Below are 20898 nucleotides of genomic sequence, written 5' to 3'. Positions count from 1 at the left end.
CCCTGTCAACTTATATATATTAATTTTTGGTGTTACATTTGTAATAACTAGGTCGCTATATTTATTAAGTTAAAAAAAGTACAATTAATTTGACACTGAAATTTAATAAGATTAATAAATTTTACTGATTAATTGATACTGGCGCCTCCATAGCCAGGTGAGCAGGAGCAGTAGTGCATAGCACACGCTTCTTGATTAGACCGGGGATCGAGCCCGTACCCACCAAATACGGAGGATGCGGCAGGTCAGGGAATGACCACCGCATATTCCCAGCCAGGATAAAGGGTGAGGGTTGGCGTCAGGAAGGGTATCCGCCATAAAAATTGTATGCCAAAACAATAAAAACGCTGAGCCCGTATAATAATGGGAAAAAGGCGAGGACAAAAAAAACCAAAAAAAACTGATTAATTGATACTACTATAGTCGCTATCTAGTTTTCCGTTAAACCTTATGCTAACACACGTTGTATCGTTTAATAATGGCAGCAAGACACGAGGTATTATTTACTTTCTAAATTGCGCTATCTAAATTCAAAATAATCCACGGAGCTTGACTAGGTCTATGAGCTACTTATAGAAAATAATTTAATCTAACAATTAAGTCAATAAAGCCGTAAGTATTATTAAAAACTTAGTGTTCGCGGGAGCTGCAAAACCTGTCCATACGTGGATTTTATACCCTTACCGATACTAAGTAATAACCTACAAAATCTCTATCTAAATTCAATTTAAACTAAAGTATTGTTACTAGCAATATAAAGCAACTCTAAAAAATAAATTAATATGCCAATTTAAGTCAATAAAAAAGCAAAAACTTCTCTATTTGCTGGAGCCGTAAAACTTCGCCTGTTCACATGTATTTCGCACCCACTCACGGAAGTCAAACTAATGTCATCATTTTCTCCCCTTTTTGAATTGGGTAGACATTTGCACATCACCAGTCCACAGGGACCTCCTTCGGCTTCCAAGGATGTTCTTATAATTATGGTTAAAGTTTTGCTTACCTATTTCTGCCTCTCTTAATATAATTGGTTTGATGACAATTTATATACAGAAAAATAGAATGAGCAAGCAGATAGAACATGTTCCTATGGGGATTTTTGCTTTCCATCTATAGCCTGGAGCTTGTTGGTGGATGGGTTGGTGGTTGGTCGTCAATCTGATGACTTTAGGTGTTCGTGGAGTGATATTATGGGGCATATCTGAAGGGATAAATGTTTTCAGGATTAAAGGGAAGGGTTTTTAATGCTTAAGGCCATCAATTTAAACAAGAGAAATGATGGCCTTAAGCATTATTTGAATTCTGTTCAGTTGGAATAGTTGGCACATCAAATAAGTATATATGCTAAATGAGAATAATTTTAGAAGCTTCTCACTTTTTATATCTCTAATGCTCATTCTTGGCTTAGACTAATTAAGTTCATTGGTCCATGTAATTGTAAAGAAAGTTGCATGGGAAGAATATAAATTATCAACAGATACTGTTAATTTATAATATAGAAAATGTTGATTATTTATCCACTGCAATACATATAAATTAAACTGTAATGAATTAAACACTGAAATGTCATATGTTATTTAAGCAGTAAGTCATGCTAAGGCAGATTTCATAAGCATCAGAAAAGTTTTTTTACATATGTGTATTAGAAAGAAGGGACTGAACCATATTGGTCCACTACAGCTTAGCTTTGGTTACATTATTAATAACCCTAAACAGATAAGCTGAAATGGTAATTTTTTTTTTTTTGAACAATATTCTTATGCTGAACATTCTTTTAGGTTTGGCAATACACTTTGTCCCAGTTAATAGGAAACTAGACATTTTGCTATCACTGAAAATAGATTACAAGAGAAACTATAATACTTGAATGCAAAAAAAAAAAAAAAAAAAAAAAATATGAGGAGCTGATGGAATCTATAGTGTGATATTGACAGAAGCAGAGAGGACAGATTGCCAAACATATTTATTATAATGGGTACATCCCTGAATTCAGATAAAATCTATGTTGACTGCTGTAGGTGTGCAAATGTCTCTGCAGTTTGTAAAAATGGTTCTAGGTAGCATAGGTAACTATTAGATCTGAAATTTAGCTTGTGGTAAAATTTGGCAGTGAAAATTATGGCATTTGTGATGAAAAAATGAAACTATAAAATATTATTCCCCACATTTAGCATTTCTAACATGTTAATGTAAAAAGCAGTTATCTAATAGATTCACAAATACTGTATATTGTTCTGTGCAAGAAACCCATCCAAAAGGATCAATCTGTCTCTGGAAAATTAAAGCACCCCCCACGACAATACATTATTGTCTGCTTACTCACTCAGATTACAAGAGAAATTATACTTGAATATAAAAGAGATAATAGACACTAATGGAATCTATAGAGCTTTATTGACAGAAGCAGAGGACAGATTGCCAAATATATTTATTATAATGGGTGCATAGTATTTCCAAGCTTAATTCGTCACCTTCATTTTGTCTACAGCATACACAAATTTCAAATTTAATTTTTATCTTCCTGGCACTGATGTTACATTAGACGTGTATAATATTAGCATTAGAATTAGTAAAGGCCCATGATGCAAGAAAGTAAGCTTATATAGCATCAGCCACTCGCTCCAAGTGTTTGTCTAGTTTTTCCTTGAATCTATTAACTTCTATAATGACAGATGGAAGTTTGTTCCAGCAATCAACCTCCCGCTAGCTAAAGGCAAACTTCCGCACATTTATCCTACAACCGTCTTTCCTCTTTTTGAATTTATGCCTTCTCAGGCAATTATTCTGAGCAAGAGGAAGAATCCCATCAGCATTGAGCATACCCAAACCATTCAAGGCTTTATAAACCTCAATCAGTCATGCTAAGGCAGATTTCATAAGCATCAGAAAAGTTTTTTTTCATATGTGTACTAGAAAGAAGGGACTGAACCATAGGCACCTCACAGGTGCCTAGTATCCAGACACTGTAATTTGCAAAACTTAAGCCTTTCTTCATAAGAGCAACCCTTTGTTCCATTCACTGATCTTGTTTCCTTTCTCTGCACTCGTTCCAGTAGCTCTACATCCTTTCTAAAATGAGGCCTCCAGAACTGTATGCAGTACTCAAGGTGTGGCCTGACCATTGCCTTATACAAGAGGATAATCACTTCTTTATCCCTGCTAGAAAAATTCTTGTATATCATTGACAAGACACCATGAGCTAATCTTGCAGCCTTTTTTGCACTGCTCAGAAAACTTCATATCTGTCTGCACAATTATCCCCAGATCCTTTTCATTTTCTACCACTGTCAGTGTAGTACCAAACAGTTGATACGTTACTCTGGGAGTACTGCTTCCCATATGCAGTACTTTACATTTGTCAATATTAAACTTCAGTTGCCACCTCTCGGCTCATCTGCAAAACTTTTCTAGATCCTGTTACAGCAGCGTACTGTCATTAGTGTAATTAACAACCCTGCCGATCTTTGTATCATCTGCAAACTTGGACATTAAGCCTGATATAACATCATCAATATCATTAATAAATAGAGTAAACAACAATAGACTCAACACTGAACCCTGGGGACTCCAGGGTACAGTGTTGAGTCTGACTTAGCATTAGCATTAGTAGAGGCATTTGATGCAAGAAAGCAAGCTTATGCAGCATCAGCCAAAAAAAAAAAAAAAAAAACCCACTTCCACTTCACCCCTCTGTTCGTTCAAAAAATCTGTCCAGCTGAGCCTTAAACTTATTTAGGCTATCAACCTCCACCACAAGGGATGGAAGTCTGTTCCACCAACCAACCACCCGCTGGCTAAAGGCAAATTTCCGCACGTCTATCCTACATCTGTCTTTCCTCAATTTGAATTTATGCCCTCTCAGGTGATTTTTCTGAGCTAGAGGAAGAATCCCATCAGCATTGAGCATGCTTAAACCATTCAAGGCTTTATACACCTCTATCAGATCACCTCGCTGGTGCCTAGTCTCCAGACACTGTAATTTGCAAGACTTCCCCTTAACAAAACCATGCTGTGTCTGAGCTATAACTGAAGTCTTGTCTAAGTGATCCTGCAGTGCTTCTTTAACCAGTGCCTCCATTAATTTTCCTGGAACAGAAGTTAAGCTCACAGGTCTATAATTACTTGTGTCAGCCTTTGATCCTCCTTTGTGAATTGGGGTCACATATGCACATTTCCAGTCTATGGGTACCTCTCCTGAGTCCAAGGAAGCTCTCATAATTATGGCTAAGGGTTTGCTTACTTACTTTGCTGCCCCCTTTAATATAACTGGATAGATCCCATCCACCCCGGGTGCCTTTCTTGTGTTTATCTTGAACAGTTTCTCCTCCACTTTACTCCCAGTTATTTCAAGATTTTGTAGCTTACTGCTCGAGTTGAATACACCTTTGGCATTCCCCTTGCTGAATAACTCCTCATGTGTGAATGTCGATGCAAAATATTCATTTAGTTTGTTAGCTACCTGAGCAGGATCATCAACAGTTGACCCATCAATATCAAGTGGACCAATCTGATTCATCCCCTTCCTTCTAGAGTTTACATAAGTAAAGAACTCTTTGCTGTTTTTCTTTGCATCCCTTGCCAAGGATTTCTCGTAATCTGCCTTTGCCTGCCTAACCTCCTTTGTAACTTGGTTGCATATCAACTTGTATCTATCATAGGCGTCTGTGTCATGTGTTAATTTGTAAGTATCCCATGCATTTTTCTTCTCTGCCATATGCCTCATTAGTTCATCTGACATCCATTTTGGCCTAAACCTTGAACAATATTTCTTAGTTGGTATGTAAAGCCTAGTAGCTTCCAAGATAAGTTCTTTGAATGCTTCCCATTTTGAATTTGCTGTTGGTAACATCATCAGTTGGTCCCACTGTATAGAATTTAAATACTGTCTCAGTCCATCGTAGTCACCTTTACGGAAGCAATAACCCTTCCCTTTACCCCTAATGGTAGTTACCTCTTTGAGTAAATCCCACTTCAGCACACTGTGATCACTGCCACCTAGTGGTTCATTTATCTGCAGATTCTTAATGCATGAAGAATCACTGCTGATAATCAAATCAAGAGTATTACTCCCTCTAGTTGCCTCCCGAACATGCTGGTGTAGAAAACAATCATCCAATAAATCCACAAAAGCCCTGCTGGTGCGTGAGTAACCAGCCCCCAAATTCCAGTCAATATCTGGGAAATTAAAATCTCCCATTATAAGACTCTCTGATTTACTGGCCCACTCCATTTCCCTGTACAGTTCCTTATTATACTCATCAGAGTCATTAGGCCTATAGCACACTCCTACTCTCAATTTTGATCTCCCAATGCTTATGTCACACCAAACTGACTCAACACTGCACTGTCCAGCGATGTCGACTGGCTTCACTTCCTTGGTTTTTATGTGTTTCTTAACTAATAGCATAACCCCTCCCCCCCTTCCTATCCTGTCTATCCTTTCTGTAGACGTTGTACTCTCCAAATTGCAGTTCTGCATCCCTTATATCTGTGTGACACCACGTCTCTGATATCCCAACAATATCCGCCTCTGATGTTTTGAGCAATACCTCAAATTCATCAAATTTATTTACTAAACTCCTAGCATTGGTGTACACACAAGTATACCTGCACCTGTTTCTATTCTTAGCTACCCTAACACAACCCATGTGTTTACTTGTACTGCAATGGCTCCCAGCAGTCTCTGAAATACCATGCATCTTGTTTTTCAGGCTTCTGCTCATTCTAATATCTAATATCATCTCTAATATCTAATATCATATCTAATATCTAATTTTGCATCTATATTCACGCATGAGGAGTTATTCAGGAAGGAGAATGATGTAGGTAAAGTAAACATTGGCAGTGAGCTGGATGATTTTGTAATAACTGAGAGGAAAGTGGAGGAGAGATTGTTGAGGATAAACATAAAAAAGGCACCTGGGGTGGATGGGATCTATCCAGTTATATTAAAGGAGGCAGCAAAGGAAGTATGCAAACCCCTAGCCATAATTATGAGAGCTTCTTTGGACTCAGGGGAGGTACCCATAGACTGGAGATGTGCAAATGTAACCCCAATTCACAAAGGAGGATCAAAGGCTGACACAAGTAATTATAGACCTGTTAGTTTAACTTCTGTTCCAGGTAAATTAATGGAGGCACTGGTTAAAGAAGCACTGCAGGATCATCTAGACAAGAATTCCGTTATAGCTCAGACGCAGCATGGTTTTGTTAAGGGCAGGTCTTGCCTGACCAATTTGATTGGATACTATGATGTAGTCACAAAAGAACTGGATGCAGGGAATAACTTTGATATTATATATTTGGATCTTAGAAAGGCTTTCGATACTGTTGCACATGGAAGACTGCTGCACAAATTGTAGCAGTGTGGCATTGGAGGCAAATTGCTGCTATGGATAAGGGGATGGTTGAGTGGCAGAAGACGGAGAGTGGTAATCAATGGACACTGCTCAACGTGGACTAATGTTATTAGTGGAGTTCCTCAAGATTCAGTGTTGGGTCCGTTGTTGTTTTCGGTGTTTATGAATGATATTGATGATGGGATATCAAGTTTAATGTCCAAGTTTGCAGATGATACAAAGGTTGGCAGGGTCGTTAAGGACACTACTGACGCTATGCTGCTGCAACAGGATCTGGAAAGGTTGAACAGATGGGCTGAGAGGTGGCAAATGAAGTTTAACATTGACAAATGTAAAGTACTACATATGGGATTCAGTAACCCCAGAGCAACGTATCAACTCTGCGGTACTACACTGACAGTGGTGGAGAATGAAAAGGACCTAGGGGTAATTGTGCAGGCAGATATGAAGTTCTCTGAGCAGTGCAGACGAGCTGCAAGAGTAGCTCATGGTGTCTTGTCAATGATATACAGGAATTTTTCTAGCAGGGATAAGGAGGTGATTATTCCCTTGTATAAGGCAATGGTTAGGCCACATCTTGAGTACTGTATACAGGTCTGGAGGCCTCATTTCAAGAAGGATGTAGAGCTGCTGGAACGGGTACAGAGAAGGGCAACAAGATTAGTAAATGGAACAAAGGGTTGCTCTTACGAAGAAAGGCTTAAGTTTTGCAAATTACAGAGTCTGGAGACTAGGCACCGGCGAGGTGATCTGATAGAGGTGTATAAGTCTTTGAATGGTTTGAGCATGCTCAATGCCAATGGGATCCTTCATCTTGCTCAGAATAATCACCTCAGAGGGCATAAATTCAAATTGAGGAAGGACGGATGTCGGATAGATGTGCGGAAATTTGCCTTTGGCCAGCGGGTGGTTGGTTGGTGGAACCGACTTCCATCACTTGTTGTTGAAGTTGATAGCCTAAACAAATTTAAAGCTCAACTGGACAGGTATTTCGAACGAACGAGGGGTGAAATGGGAGTGGGTTTTTTTTTTTTTTTGGCTGATGCTGAATAAGCTTGCTTTCTTGCATCATATGCCTCTACTAATGCTAATGCTAATGCTAATAGAAGCAGTGCAAGAATCTCTTTCACCTCTGCCAGTGGCTACTGTCAATCTATTGGTCTTTGTCTCCCCCCAAGCTAGCAGTTTTCCGACCCACCTAACACTGCCTCGATAGCATCAGACTTGTGGACTAATAATATTAGTCCAGGCCCCGAGTGCCAAGCGATAGTTCCCAAGTGATCTTTCTAGTGCGATTTTCTAGCGATTTTCCTAGGGTGAGTACTAGTGCTTAAATAAACCCTCCACCGCTCGCAACTTTACTGCTGACCGCTCGCAACGTTACTGCTTCCCTCGCTGAGCAACGTTACTGCTTCACCGCTAGCAATGTCACTGCTAACCCCGCTTGCATCGTCACTGCTATCGCTAGCAACGTACTGCTTTCTTCTTCTGCTGATCGCTTGGTCACTGGTTGGCACCGCTCCTGCCTCCACGTGGCGGGGTCGGTAACCTGGGAGAAGGAATTCCCTCTTCCAGGGCTGAAAGGAGCAACAATGGATTGTGATGCATATCCACCGCTAGAGCCCACGGGCTCCAGACCTGTCAACTCTGATTCAGAGCATGACTTGAATCGTCCGAAGAGACAGCGGACTGAAAAACAGAGTGCGGATATGCCAGCATTTCTAATAATGCATTCATTATCCACACAACCTGTAGGCAAGTTATCGCCATTTCTAATACAGAAATGTTTAGAATCGGTTGTTGGATCTCCTAAAATGGTGAAGCGCCTTCAATCTGGAGACCTTCTAATTGAAGCTTCCAAGCCAAGCCATTCAGAAAAATTGTTAAAATTGACAACTTTTAACAGCATTCCAGTGTCAGTTACGCCACATAACACCCTGAACACCTCTAAAGGCGTCATCAGCGTATGGGACTTACTAAATGTCTCTGAACAAGAAATAATACAAGAGCTTAGTGAACAAGTGACTCATGCACAGAGAATCATGACTAAAAAAGATGGCAACCTACTACCAACCAGGTCCATCATTTTAACTTTCAGTACTCCAACTCTTCCATCTTCTGTTAAAGCAGGTTACCTAAATTGCAAGATTCGTCCTTACATCCCAAACCCCATTCCCTGCTTTAAATGTCAGAAGTACGGTCATTCTCAAACAGCATGCCGAGGCGATGCTGTGTGTCCTCTTTGTGGTTCCAAGGAGCATTCTCAAGAAGACTGTACAGCTTCCGCTCCTATTTGTCCAAACTGTAAGGAAAACCACCCTGCATTTTCTAAAGCATGTGACCTTTGGAAAACAGGTAAAAAAATCCAGAAATATAAAGTTGAACATAAAGTCACTTACCCTGAAGCAAGAAAGCAAGTGCTACTAACCATGCCTAGCCGATCATACGCATCTGTCACCAGAACCAACTGCTCAGCTGCAACTCAAACAGATGTGTCCATAGAACCGAAAATTTCCTTTGCCACTTGGGCCAAAACTGTTTTATCATGCAATAAGAAACCTACAGTCAATGAAACCAGCAATACGCCGATCAGCATCCCAACTGATGCTATCTGAACCTTGCCCGAAACAACAAAATCAACTACCGTTGAAAATCAGAAAAAGGTGAAGCCACGAAATATCAACATGGAAACTGATGTTCAGTCAGAGGATGACGACACAGTACTAGAGTTACATGCTAGTGATATCATGGATACAGGACGCCCAATCTTTCCCAGAAATGAGAAACCAAAACCAAGCAGACAGAAACCTTCTCAGAAAAAACAGTCAGATCAGTCTTCCTCAAACAAATCCAACCAATGAATTTGTTCCTACAATGGAATTGTAGAAGATTACGAAGTAATATAGACGACCTCAGTGATTTACCAACTCAAACTAATGCAGTAGGTGCGTGCTTACAAGAAACATTTTTATCACCACACGCTTCCGTCAAAATCAAAAATTATACTATGTTTAGGTGAGACAGGGTTTCTAACTCTCCTGCTCATGGTGGGGTAGCTATACTTGTGAAATCTACAATTCCCTCAAGACATCTCCAACTAAAAACCTCCTTAGAAGTTGTAGCAGTCCGAATAGCAATGGGAATATCGTTATCACTTGCATCCATCTATATATCACCGAATTATCCTTGCTCCCAGACTGAACTGGACAGTCTTATTACGCAACTTCCACCTCCCGTCTGTTTACTTGGTGATTTCAATGGTCACCATGGATGGCAGAGGCAAACTAATCGAAACATTCCTGGATAACCATAACCTGACTCTTTTAAATTCTGGCTTTCCAACTCATGTTCAACTACCTGCTGGTACTACATCCGCCATAGACCTATCCATCTGTTCAGCATCTCTTTTTTCCTAACATGGAATGGTTAGTGCTAAATGATCCATTCCACAGTGACCATTTCCCTAGCATCAGTTCAATTCAAACACAGGTCATGTCATACCCTAAAGGCCGTACTTCTTGGAACTTCCAAAAAGCAGACTGGAAAACCTATTCCAGTTGTGTTATACTTGAAAAGCAATATGTACAGCAACAGAATCTTGATAACGTAACTGACCACATTACCAGCCACGTATTATCTGCAGCAGAAATTTCCATTCCAAAATCTAACCTGCACAAGAGTGTACACCAAAATCAGTGGTGGAATGAAGAATGCTCCATAGCAAAGCGTGATAAAAACCGAGCTTGGAACCACTTTCGTAAATTCCCAACTACCGCCAACCTAATTGTTTACAAAAAACTCAGAGCTAAAGCGAGACAAATTAGAAAAAAAGCAAAACATGAATCCTGGATTAACTTCGCCTTATCCATTAACAAAAATACTGACACTCGAATTATTTGGAAAAAAATACGAGCACTGAATGGGAAATTTCTACCGTTGCAATCACCAATAATACAATGGAATGGGCAGGAATTATCTTCCTCTAATGATATTGCAAATGCGCTATCAGAGTCTTTTTATAACATTTCCGCCTTCCTCTTATGTGACATCCTTTCAACGCATTAAAACTAATAAAGAACATCAAAAATTGAATTTTCAAACTAGACTCTCACTTCCTTATAACCAGCCTTTTACTTTAGTCGAGCTGAAGGAATGCTTAAGCAAATCGTCAAATGGTGCAGAAGGACCAGACGGTATTCACTACAGTATGTTGCAGCATCTATGTAAATCTGACCTTGGCATATTATTAATATTCTATAACCGTATCTTTTCAGAAAATACTTATCCTCTGTCCTGGCGGCATTCCTATATCTGTGCTATTCCAAAACCAGGCAAAAATCCCACTCTGGTCCAGAACTACAGACCGATATCATTAACAAGCTGTTTAGGCAAAATCTTTGAAAGGATGGTACATAAGAGGCTCACCTGGTTTCTAGATTCCCAGAATCTTCTCTCTGATCACCAATATGGCTTCCGTAAAAACAGATCCACCCTAGATTTACTTGTAAAACTTGAATGCAACATACGAAATGCCTTCGTCATGAAACAGCACCTAGTGATGGTCAACCTAGATATTCACAAAGCATTCGATACTACCTGGCATCATGGCATTATTAAAGATATGCATCAGTTGGGGCTGAGAGGCTATCTTCCTCAAATCATCCAGAACTTTTTAAAATTATGCACCTTTCAAGTCCGATATCAAAACGTGCTGTCAGCATCTCACATTCAAGAAAAGGGTGTCCCGCAGGGTTCAATACTTAGTGCTACCCTATTTGCGATTCGAGTCAACAAAATATTGGAAGATCTTCCAAAAACCATTCAAATTTATATGTATGCAGATGACCTCACTATATCCTGCCAATCACAAAGTATGAATACTATCGAAAGACAGTTGCAAATTGCTCTATTCAAAATAGAAACCTGGACCTTATGCAATGGATATCGTCTTGCTGAACAGAAATCCACCACTACTCACTTCTGCAAACTACGATCACTTCATCCTGATCCTGAGCTAAAGATCAATAACATGCCAATACCTCTTACTCACACTGTCCGTTTTCTTGGCCTGGTGCTAGATAGGAAACTAAACTTTCAAGCACATGTGACCTACCTTCGGACCATCTGCTTGAAGAAATTGAACATCCTCCGGTGTGTGTCATCTATGTCGTGTGCCGCTGATCGACATACCCTGATCCATCTCTATCGAGCTCTCATCAGGTCCCGTTTAGACTATGGCTCCCCAGTGTATGACTCTGCTAGGAAAACTATTTTAGAGCACGATTGAACACGATCCAGCACAGTGCTCTGAGAGTTTTTCTAGGGGCTTTCAGAACCTCCCCAGTTCAGAGCCTTTACATTGAAGCCCACGAACCTCCCTTACATCTTCGGAGGAAAACATTGCTTTTGATGTGTGCCGCAAAAATCTGCAGTCTTCCCTCTCACCCGAATTGGAGATGTCTGTACAATACCGAATGGGAGTCATTCTTCAACAGCAAACCAAATGAAAACAAACCTGCTGCACTTAGACTTAAAGAACTAACTCAAACGTGGAATATTGAAATCGGCAATATATATGAGGACATAACACCGCCTGATCCACCGTGGACAAATATCCGTGCAATTTATGATGACTATTTCCAACAGTGGGGAAAGAACACCTTGTCTCCCTTCAATATTGCACAATTACATGAAACTCATTCTGCTTCTAATTCACAGGCCTGTAAGATCTATACTGATGGATCAAAAACTGAGACCCAAGTAGGCGCTGCGGCAATCTTCCCTTCATTCACTACTTCTATCTCATTACCTGTAGAATGAAGTATCTTCACTGCAGAGCTTTATGCTATTAACCTGGCCCTAGATCACATTACTGAACTTCTGATTTCTTCTGCCTTAATATACACTGACTTGCTCAGTGCTGTCTCTGCCATAAATAGCAATACCACCTCCTCTCACCCTGTTATCAAACAAATCCATTCCAAATTACTTGTGCGCAATGAGTCAAACCAAACTGTGACATTCAGCTGGATACCAGGGCATTCTGGTATAGCAGGAAATGAAAGAGCAGATCTTGCAGCCAAACAACCAGATACCAATATTTTACAGAATTGTCAAGTTCCGTATTCCGATTTCAAACATATCATTCGTAAAGCATGTTACAATAGATGGTCACTGATCTGGAGAGGTTATCCAGGAAACAAACTATACAAAAGAAAACCAGAACCAAAGCTGTGGCTCTCCAGTTTCCGGAAAAATAGACGAGAAGAAACAATTTTAGGAAGGCTAAGGATTGGGCATACACACCTCACTCACCTGTATCTATTAAATAATGACAGCGCTCCCCAATGCACATCATGCCAAGTTCAACTGACCATTTGCCATTTGCTAGTGGACTGTCCCCACTTTCAAACCATCCGCTTAGGCATCTTTAAGTCAATTTCTAATACACAGTCATCAGTAAATTTAATGCCGATCCTGGGAGATGATCCTAATAAAAAGGAACTATTTACTTTCTTAAATCGGATAGGAATAAACCATAAAATATAGGTATTGTTTCATATTCACCATTAGAAAGACACAATATGGCCCCAACAGCCTATGTGTCATTAAACTCAGCAACAACAACATTAGTCCACGAAGAGCAGTGTCCATTGATTACCACTCTCTGTCTTCTCCCAAGCTACCATCCCTTTATCCATAGCAGCAGCAATTTGCCTCTAATGCCACCCTGCTCCAATTTGTATGGCAGTCTTCCTTGTACAACAGTATCAAAAGCCTTTCTAAGATATCAGAATTATTCTTTGTATCCAGTTCTTTTGTGACCACATCATAGTATCCAATCAAATTGGTAACACAAGACCTCTTTAACAAACCCATGCTGTGGCCGAGCTATAAGTGAAGTCTTGTCTAGATGAACCTGCAGTGCTTCTTTAACCAGTGCTAACATTAATTTCCCTGGAACAGAAGTTATACTAACAGGTCTGCAATTACTTGTTTCGCCCTTTGATCCTCCTTTGTGATTTGGTTTCACATTTGCACATCTATAGTCCATCGGTACCTCCCCTGAGTCCAAGGAAGCTCTCATAATTATAGCTAAGGGTTTGCTTACTTCCTTTGCTGCCTCCTTTAATATAACTGGATATATCCCATCCACCCCAGGTGCCTTTCTTATGTTTATCTTCAACAATTTCTCCTCCACTTTGCTCTCAGTTATTACAAAATCATCTAACTCACCGGCAGAGTTTAATTCAACTCTGGCATTCCCTTCCCTCAATAACTCCTCATATGTGAATTTAAATGCAGATTACTCATTTAGTTTGTTAGCTACCTGAGCAGGATCATCAACAGTTGGACCAATCTAATTCATCTCCTTCCTTCTAGAGATTACATAAGTAAAGAACTCTGCTGTTTTTCTTTGCATCCTTTGCCAAAGATTTCTTGTAATCTGCCTGTGCCTGCCTAACCTCGGATATGAGGTGGTCATTCCCTGACCTTTCTTCATCCTCTGTATTTGGTGGATCACGGGCTCGAACCCCGGTCTAATCAAGAAGCATGTGTTATGCACTGCTGCTCCTCCTGCCCACCTGGCTGCGGAGGCGCCTTCCTCCTTTGTGACTTGGTTACAGACCAGCTTATACCATATGATAGATATTATTGTTATTATTAATAAATAATAATAATAATAATAATAATAATAATAATAATAATAATAATATCTATCATAGGATGGTGGGACCAACTGATGTTGGTCCCACCGTATAGAATTTAAATACTGTCTTAGACCACCATAGTCACCTTTACGAAAGCAAAAACCTTTCCCTTAACCCCTGATGGTAGTTACCTGTTTTAGTAAATCCCACTTCAGCACATAGTGATCACTGCCACCTAGTAGTACCTTTATCTGCAGATTCTTAATGCACGAAGAATCACTACTGATAATCAGATCAAGAGTATTACTCTCTCTAGTGGCACCTCCATAGGCAGGAGTAGCAGTGCATAGCACACGTTTTTTGATTAGACTGGGGTTCAAGCCTGTTACTACCAAATACGGAGGATGCGGAAAGGTCAGGGAATAACCACTGCATATCCCCGGAGCAATAATACCTTAGTTGATAATGCTCCTAAAAAGGAAATAACAACAACAACTCCCTCTAGTAGCCCCCCAACATGCTGCTGTAGAAAATAATCATACAATAAATCCACAAAAGCCTTGCTAGTGTGTGAGTGACCAATCCGTAAATTCCTGTCAATACCTGGGAAATTAAAACCCCCTATTATAAGGCACTCTGATTTACTGGCCCACTCTATTTCTCTGTATAGTTATTTATTATACTCATTAGAGTCATTAGGCCTATAACACATTCCCACTCTCAATTTTGCTTTCCCAGTGCACCAAACTAACTCGACACTGCACTATTCAGCCATGTCAACTGGCTGTACTTGCTTGGATTTTATGTTTTTTAACTAATATCATAACCCCTCCTTCCTTCCTCTCCTGTCTATCCTTTCTGTACACATTGTACTCCCTATATTCCATTTCTGCATTCCCTATATCTGTGTGACACCATGTCTCTGATATCCCAACAATATCTGCCTTTGATGTTTTGACCAATACCTCAAATTCATCAAATTTATTTACCAAACTCCTAGTATTGGTGTACATGCAAGTATACATGTGCACCTGTTCCTATTCATAGCTACTCTAACACAGCCCATGTATTTACTTGTTCTGCAATGACTCTCAGCAGTCTCTGGAATTCACTGCAACTTGTTTTACAGGCTGTTGCTCATTCCAATACAAGCAGTGCAAGAATCGCTTTCACCTCTGCCAGTGGCTACTGTTAATCTATCAGTCCGTGTATCCCTCCAAGCTAGCAGTTTTCTGACCCACCTAACCCTGCCTCGATAGCATCAGCAGATATTCTTGCACCCTTTCTATTTAAGTGTATCCCATCCCTGTAGAAGCAGTCTCTCTTGTTAACAAGCACAGGCTGAGAAAAATTCTACTCCTTGAGCCTTGCACAATCTCTCCAGGGCCGAATTGATCGACAAAGGTCTTATCATATACTCCTTCCTGTTGTGTCTTTGAAGAATTGCAGACACGTTCAAATTCAATCCTAACTCATACCTTTTTTTTCAACATTGACCTGTACTTGTTAAGTAATTCCGCCACTCTCCTACTCTTAATATCATTAGTGCCAATGTGTACTTCAATATCACCTTTTGTGTCCTTAAAAGATGATATTTGGTCTACACTGTCATCAACCTTTGCCCCTGGCAGACATACCCCTGGTCCTGTTCCACCTATCATTTTTGCATAATATGCTCCTCATTTCCCTGACAATAGAGTCACCAACAACAACTAGGACCGGTGCATTTTGCCTTGACGGTTGTCGCTGTGTTGTGTGATGTTCAAGTGCAAGCTCTGGCGTTGATGTGGGCAGCTGAGAGCTTGATGGGCCCATCAATTTAAATTCTTTGAGGGCATCCACCCTGTCCTTCAAGCTCTCATATAGGCCTATAACAATACTGAGTGGGCACCTGATTTCCTCACACTCCTTACATCCCACACACACACACATACACACAAAGACATTCCTCTTGGCAATATCATGACCCGTTCCTGATTGTCCACAAGCAGTACATTTCAAAAGGCTGTGATTCAGAAGACAACCATCCCCCCCCTCAGTTCTCCCCTGAGTCACAGCACTCCCATTACTTGAGCCTTTTGCTTTGCTGCTCTGGTCTGAGTCATGATTTCGATTCAATTTCAAATAAAATTTCAATTTCAATTAAAAAATAAAACCCTAAACTTATATCCCAAAGTGTCTCGATGTTTCTCATTTATTGAATATACTTTTCTTTAATTGATGTGCTTTGTAATTCTCTGCCTCCATCATTGCAGTCATTTTTGTACATATTGTACTTTCTGTATTCAAATTTTGCATCTGATGTATCAGATGCAAAATTTGAATACAGTAAGTACAATATATACAAAATATGGTGGGGCATATTCTCTTGACTGCCAAATTTGGGGATGCCTTTTTATGGTTAAAAAATGCAAAAATTTCAAAAGAACAGTTTTCAAGGGGCACCATTTTTTTATTTGTCCTGGGTGGCATCAACCCTAGTTATGCCCCTATCCGAATTACACTATATTTCTCTTATTCTTTTTACATTGGCAATCTGTGATTTACCCAGTATTTAAATTGCCAGATTTATTTTTCGTTGCATTGGTATATATGCATATGAGAGACCGTCTTTTCATAGTTTTTGTAATCTGAATAAATATCATGTAGTTATGTATGGTAGTGCTTTTTTCCAGAAATTTTAAAAATGGATTTTTGTTTAGTTAGTTCCTCATTACTTTTCCATGGTCCCACAGTTGTACAGCAAGAAATGAATCTACTTAATTTTGACACGGTTATTAGGTTCTTGTAAAATGTGTTGTGCAAAGCCATGTTATACGGTACTAAGAAAAAGTAAGAAAATGTTCCAAAAGCTAACAAAAATACACTATTTCATTAAGAAAATGTTAACAAAAATACAATATTCTAGATTTTGTGTATATTCTGCTCTCTTAAAAAAATCAGTAATCTGGGTTTGTTTGCTTTGGCTTGATAAATATTTGTGAATTTCATCGTATGGAAGTAAGCATTTTTGAAGCTCCCTTTTGAACTTTGGGCTCCTTTCATTTAAAAATCTGCATTCAAAAAATAAGATTCTAATTGTTCAGCTAACTTGATGCCTTAGTTTAGAATTTTCATCTGCAATATCATCATCTGAATTGATTTGATTTTACCTCTGATGCCATTTGCACCAAATCCGCTATGCCGGCTTCTTTTTCTACCAGTAATTCTGGAACGTCTTCAGTAATCATATCTTTTTTTATTTTTTTAGAGCATCGGCAACTAAGACCATGTTACTCTGTGTATATTGTCTATAAATTGTTTGTGCCCTGAGGTCGATTTTCTGTTTTGCTTAATGAAAAACCCGAGTTTCTGGGCCAAAAAACCATGCTACCCTCGCCCGAGCCCAACTAACTCAGCCACATTGTGAAAAAGACCCATAAAAATTCCTCCCTTCATCGAAGGGATTTGAACTCGAGTATTTTCCAGCTGGTGTGGGGAAGAGGGCGATTCTATCAACAGTGCTACCCCACGAGGGCTTCAGTAGTCATATCATCAAAACCTTCCCCTCCTACCAACGAAGCAAGTTCTACTATCGCACCGATTCCCTTTTTTCTGCACATTCGATCATATTTCCTGAATGAACTGATTCTGGCCATACATTTTTCCACACCTATTTAATGTTGACAGTTTTACTTCTTTCAGCAATAAAGCTATGATTCTGATACAGCCCACAACTGAGAAATGTTTCCATGTCTCCATTACTTCAATAGATTCGGAATCAATTTTTTCAAAAATCCATTGTAACTATTTTCTGCTGGAATGGGTTTTAAAGGTGGATATAATACCTTTATCTAACGGCTGAATGAAAGAAGTTGTATTAACCCAGTACAACTGTGGTGGTAGGAACATAACTTCAACGTTTGGATGACTTAAATCTTTTGGATGGCCTGGTGTGCTATCCAATAGTAATAAAACTTTTAAATCTAGATTTTTCCACAAGTTCAACAAGTACAAGTTCAATAGCACAGAACCCAACATGGGAATTTCCCAACAAAATAAAATACAGGGATTTCTCAATAATTTTTTTTTTGACTAGCGAGTCAACAGCCGGGATTTAAAAAGAATGAAAACGTTGAAAAATTACATCCAACATAATAGCAGGGTTTCCCCCGCACAAAAGCTAAAAAATACCCTGTTATGCGAGGTTTACTGAAATTCACAGAGAAACCGTGTTAAACAAGTACCGAAACCGTGTTGTGCGAGGATTGCCGCAATTTATCAATCATGCTAGAGCAAAACCGTGTTATATAAGTACCATGTTGTGCGAGGATTGCCACAATTTATCAGTCGTGTTGTAGAAGTACCGTGTTGTGCGAGGATTGCCAAAATTTATCAATCATGTTAGAGCGAAACCGTGTTGTAGAAGTACTGTGTTATATGGGAGTTGCCTGTATATATATCCAGCGTACTGAAACTTCTGAAAGGGGTTTCAGTAAGCTGGATATGTTTTACTTACGGAAACTGTATATAGTTTATATAGTTTAAGTTTTTATATATGTAAACTATATAGGAAAACCTGTAACTTAGTTGCCTAGGTTACAGGTTTTTCAAATCACATAAATGTTTTTCCCCCCATCTTTACACTTTTAAATAATTAAATAGAATTATACATGAAACATAGCATGGATTTTATTGGCATATCTAAAATAGTCATGCCAGCAGGCACATTAATGTAAACTGTACCCTTCATTTAGTCAGAAGTTTCTTATAATTGGGTGCATCTTTTGATTTTTTCAATAAGTTTGATTTTTTCTGATTTTTAGTCAACTTTGTGTTTTTTAATTAGTATTGACAATAGTATATTGCAAATGAAATATAAAAGTGTTACCTAACACGCAACCTTGTTTAAATCAAACAAGAGATTTAATATATATCAGAAACAAATGTTTCCATTTATTCTCTGATAGTTTTCCATTATTGTCATTACAGTATGATAATTTGCTGATATTTTTTGTGTATTTGAAAAATATCTAATTAATAATCAGTTGTAATATTCAAATGCTGATATATTTACAGGGCACTGAACTTCCCACATTTTCCCAGCAATTTCTTCAAGGAGGACCAGTGTTTGCCCGTATCTTATTGATGCCAAGTGAAGATGGTTTATCACGATTTGGAGCATTCCAGTGTGAGGTTACTATTGGAGGTGTTACCACTCAAGTTGTTGCATTGAAATTAGCTCCTGAGTCATTAGGTACTTAACAAATCAGTATTAATATTTATATCATTGCAATAAGAATCTCTCTCTCTCTCTCTCTCTCTCTCAACTGTAAGGATTTTGAAAATATTTTGATTTTGTAAAGTCAGGACAGAAATAAGACACTTATTTGATTCATTCTAATATTTTGAGATTAAACAAAAATTCATAGTAATCATCAGATTTAGTATAAGTATTAAATGGCAGAAGGATCTAAGGAAGCAGAGCTGAATTAGTACTTGCTCCCAAAAAAAAAAAAAAAAAGTAATAAAATAAAATGTATACATAATTTTATATTTTCCTCTAAATATTTATCTGATCATTGTTAAATTTACCTAACATTGTACCTGACTCTCTGACTACCTAACTAATATCTGTTCCAGTAGCTAGTCCTTGAGGTCTGTTGTGAATATTCATCAAGTAGTCAAAAGAACAATTTTAAGAACATCAAGTAGTGCTGCTTGCTAAGACTGCTACTTGGCAGTCTAAAATGCTGATGGAACTTATATTCAGGTCTCATTTGTGGGTAAAATGATCAGAATTTAAAGAAATTCTATTTGTTTTGTGACAACCACTATCTCTTCTTGCATTCACACTGGTGGGAAAGTCCCACTTTTTTTTTTTTGTTTTTGTTTGGTTTTTAGGAGCATTAGCAACTAAGGCCATATTGCTCCGTGAAATGCGGTGGTCATTCCCTGACCTTTCCGCATCTTCCATATTTGGTGGTGACGGGCTCAAACCCCGGTCTAATCAAGAAGCGTGTGCTACGCACTGCTGCTCCTTCCCACCTGGCTACGGAGGCACCGGAAAGTCCCACCAGTGCAAGTATATAACCCATGTGTAAAATCCTAATCTTAAGTATAACCCATGTGAAAGGTATAAAAATATAGCAGTGAACCAATGTAAGTAGCAGTAAAGGTGAAGGTATAAAATCCTAATCTTAAGTATAACCCATGTGAAAGGTATAAAAATATAGCAGTGAACCAATGTAAGTAGCAGTAAAGGTGAAGTCCCCACCACTCAGAAGAATGGCCGCGCTTCTACGTAGTCACTTTGTGTAATGTAGGCTTGAAGTGAAAAAACCACATTTGGCTTTCAGAGAAAAGTTCTGGCCATTTCTGTACCTTTCTGTCTTTTTTTCCCCCTGGGGCCCTCCATGGCAAGCTCAGGTGCAGACCAAGGTTTGCTCTCACCAGAGACTATATCTATCTCTTACTATACTTAGCTGTCTCCTTTGGGGCAAAGGATGGGCAATGTGGGGTCCACAGCCAAATGGTGGAGGGACAACAGACAAATACAAACTGACACCACACTCACAAACCAACACCAAAACTTACACTACTTCTGGCATTTATAGAGTTTATACTGCGACACAGAGAATACTATGCTGTTTTAGGCGTGACACCCGGTGCTGCTTGACAATAAACACTGTACACTGTACACCTTTGTTGTGAAATATGAGTAATGACAGAAGAGTATATGCTGGGCACAGTTATGAAATGGTTTTACAAGTGAGCTATTTTGTAGTCTACTAGATTGAATTATTTGATAACATTCAAGGGCGCATCCAGATCAGTATATAATCTTTCTGTCTTTATTCTGCCAGGAATGGGTTTTACAGTGACTGGAGGGAGTGCAAATAGTGTTT

General features: G+C 39.1%; 1 protein-coding gene across 4 annotated transcripts in view; it reads left to right on the top strand.

Annotated features, from left to right (window-relative positions):
* LOC150086925 (receptor-type tyrosine-protein phosphatase S-like) overlaps positions 1-20898 on the top strand; it is a 1004071-nt gene that overhangs the window by 35646 nt on the left and 947527 nt on the right. For all 4 annotated transcript variants that reach the window (XM_090372826.1, XM_090372825.1, XM_090372828.1 and 1 more), the window contains one exon: positions 19070-19247. In XM_090372826.1, coding sequence (XP_090228952.1) covers positions 19070-19247 — 178 coding nt within the window. The remainder of the gene's footprint in view (positions 1-19069; positions 19248-20898) is intronic.

This window comes from Mastigoproctus giganteus, chromosome 4, assembly GCF_048544385.1.
Source record: "Mastigoproctus giganteus isolate SK-2022 chromosome 4, ASM4854438v1, whole genome shotgun sequence".
In the NCBI taxonomy this organism is placed as follows: Eukaryota; Metazoa; Arthropoda; class Arachnida; order Uropygi; family Thelyphonidae; genus Mastigoproctus; species Mastigoproctus giganteus.
This window is presented reverse-complemented; position numbering and strand designations above follow the sequence as displayed.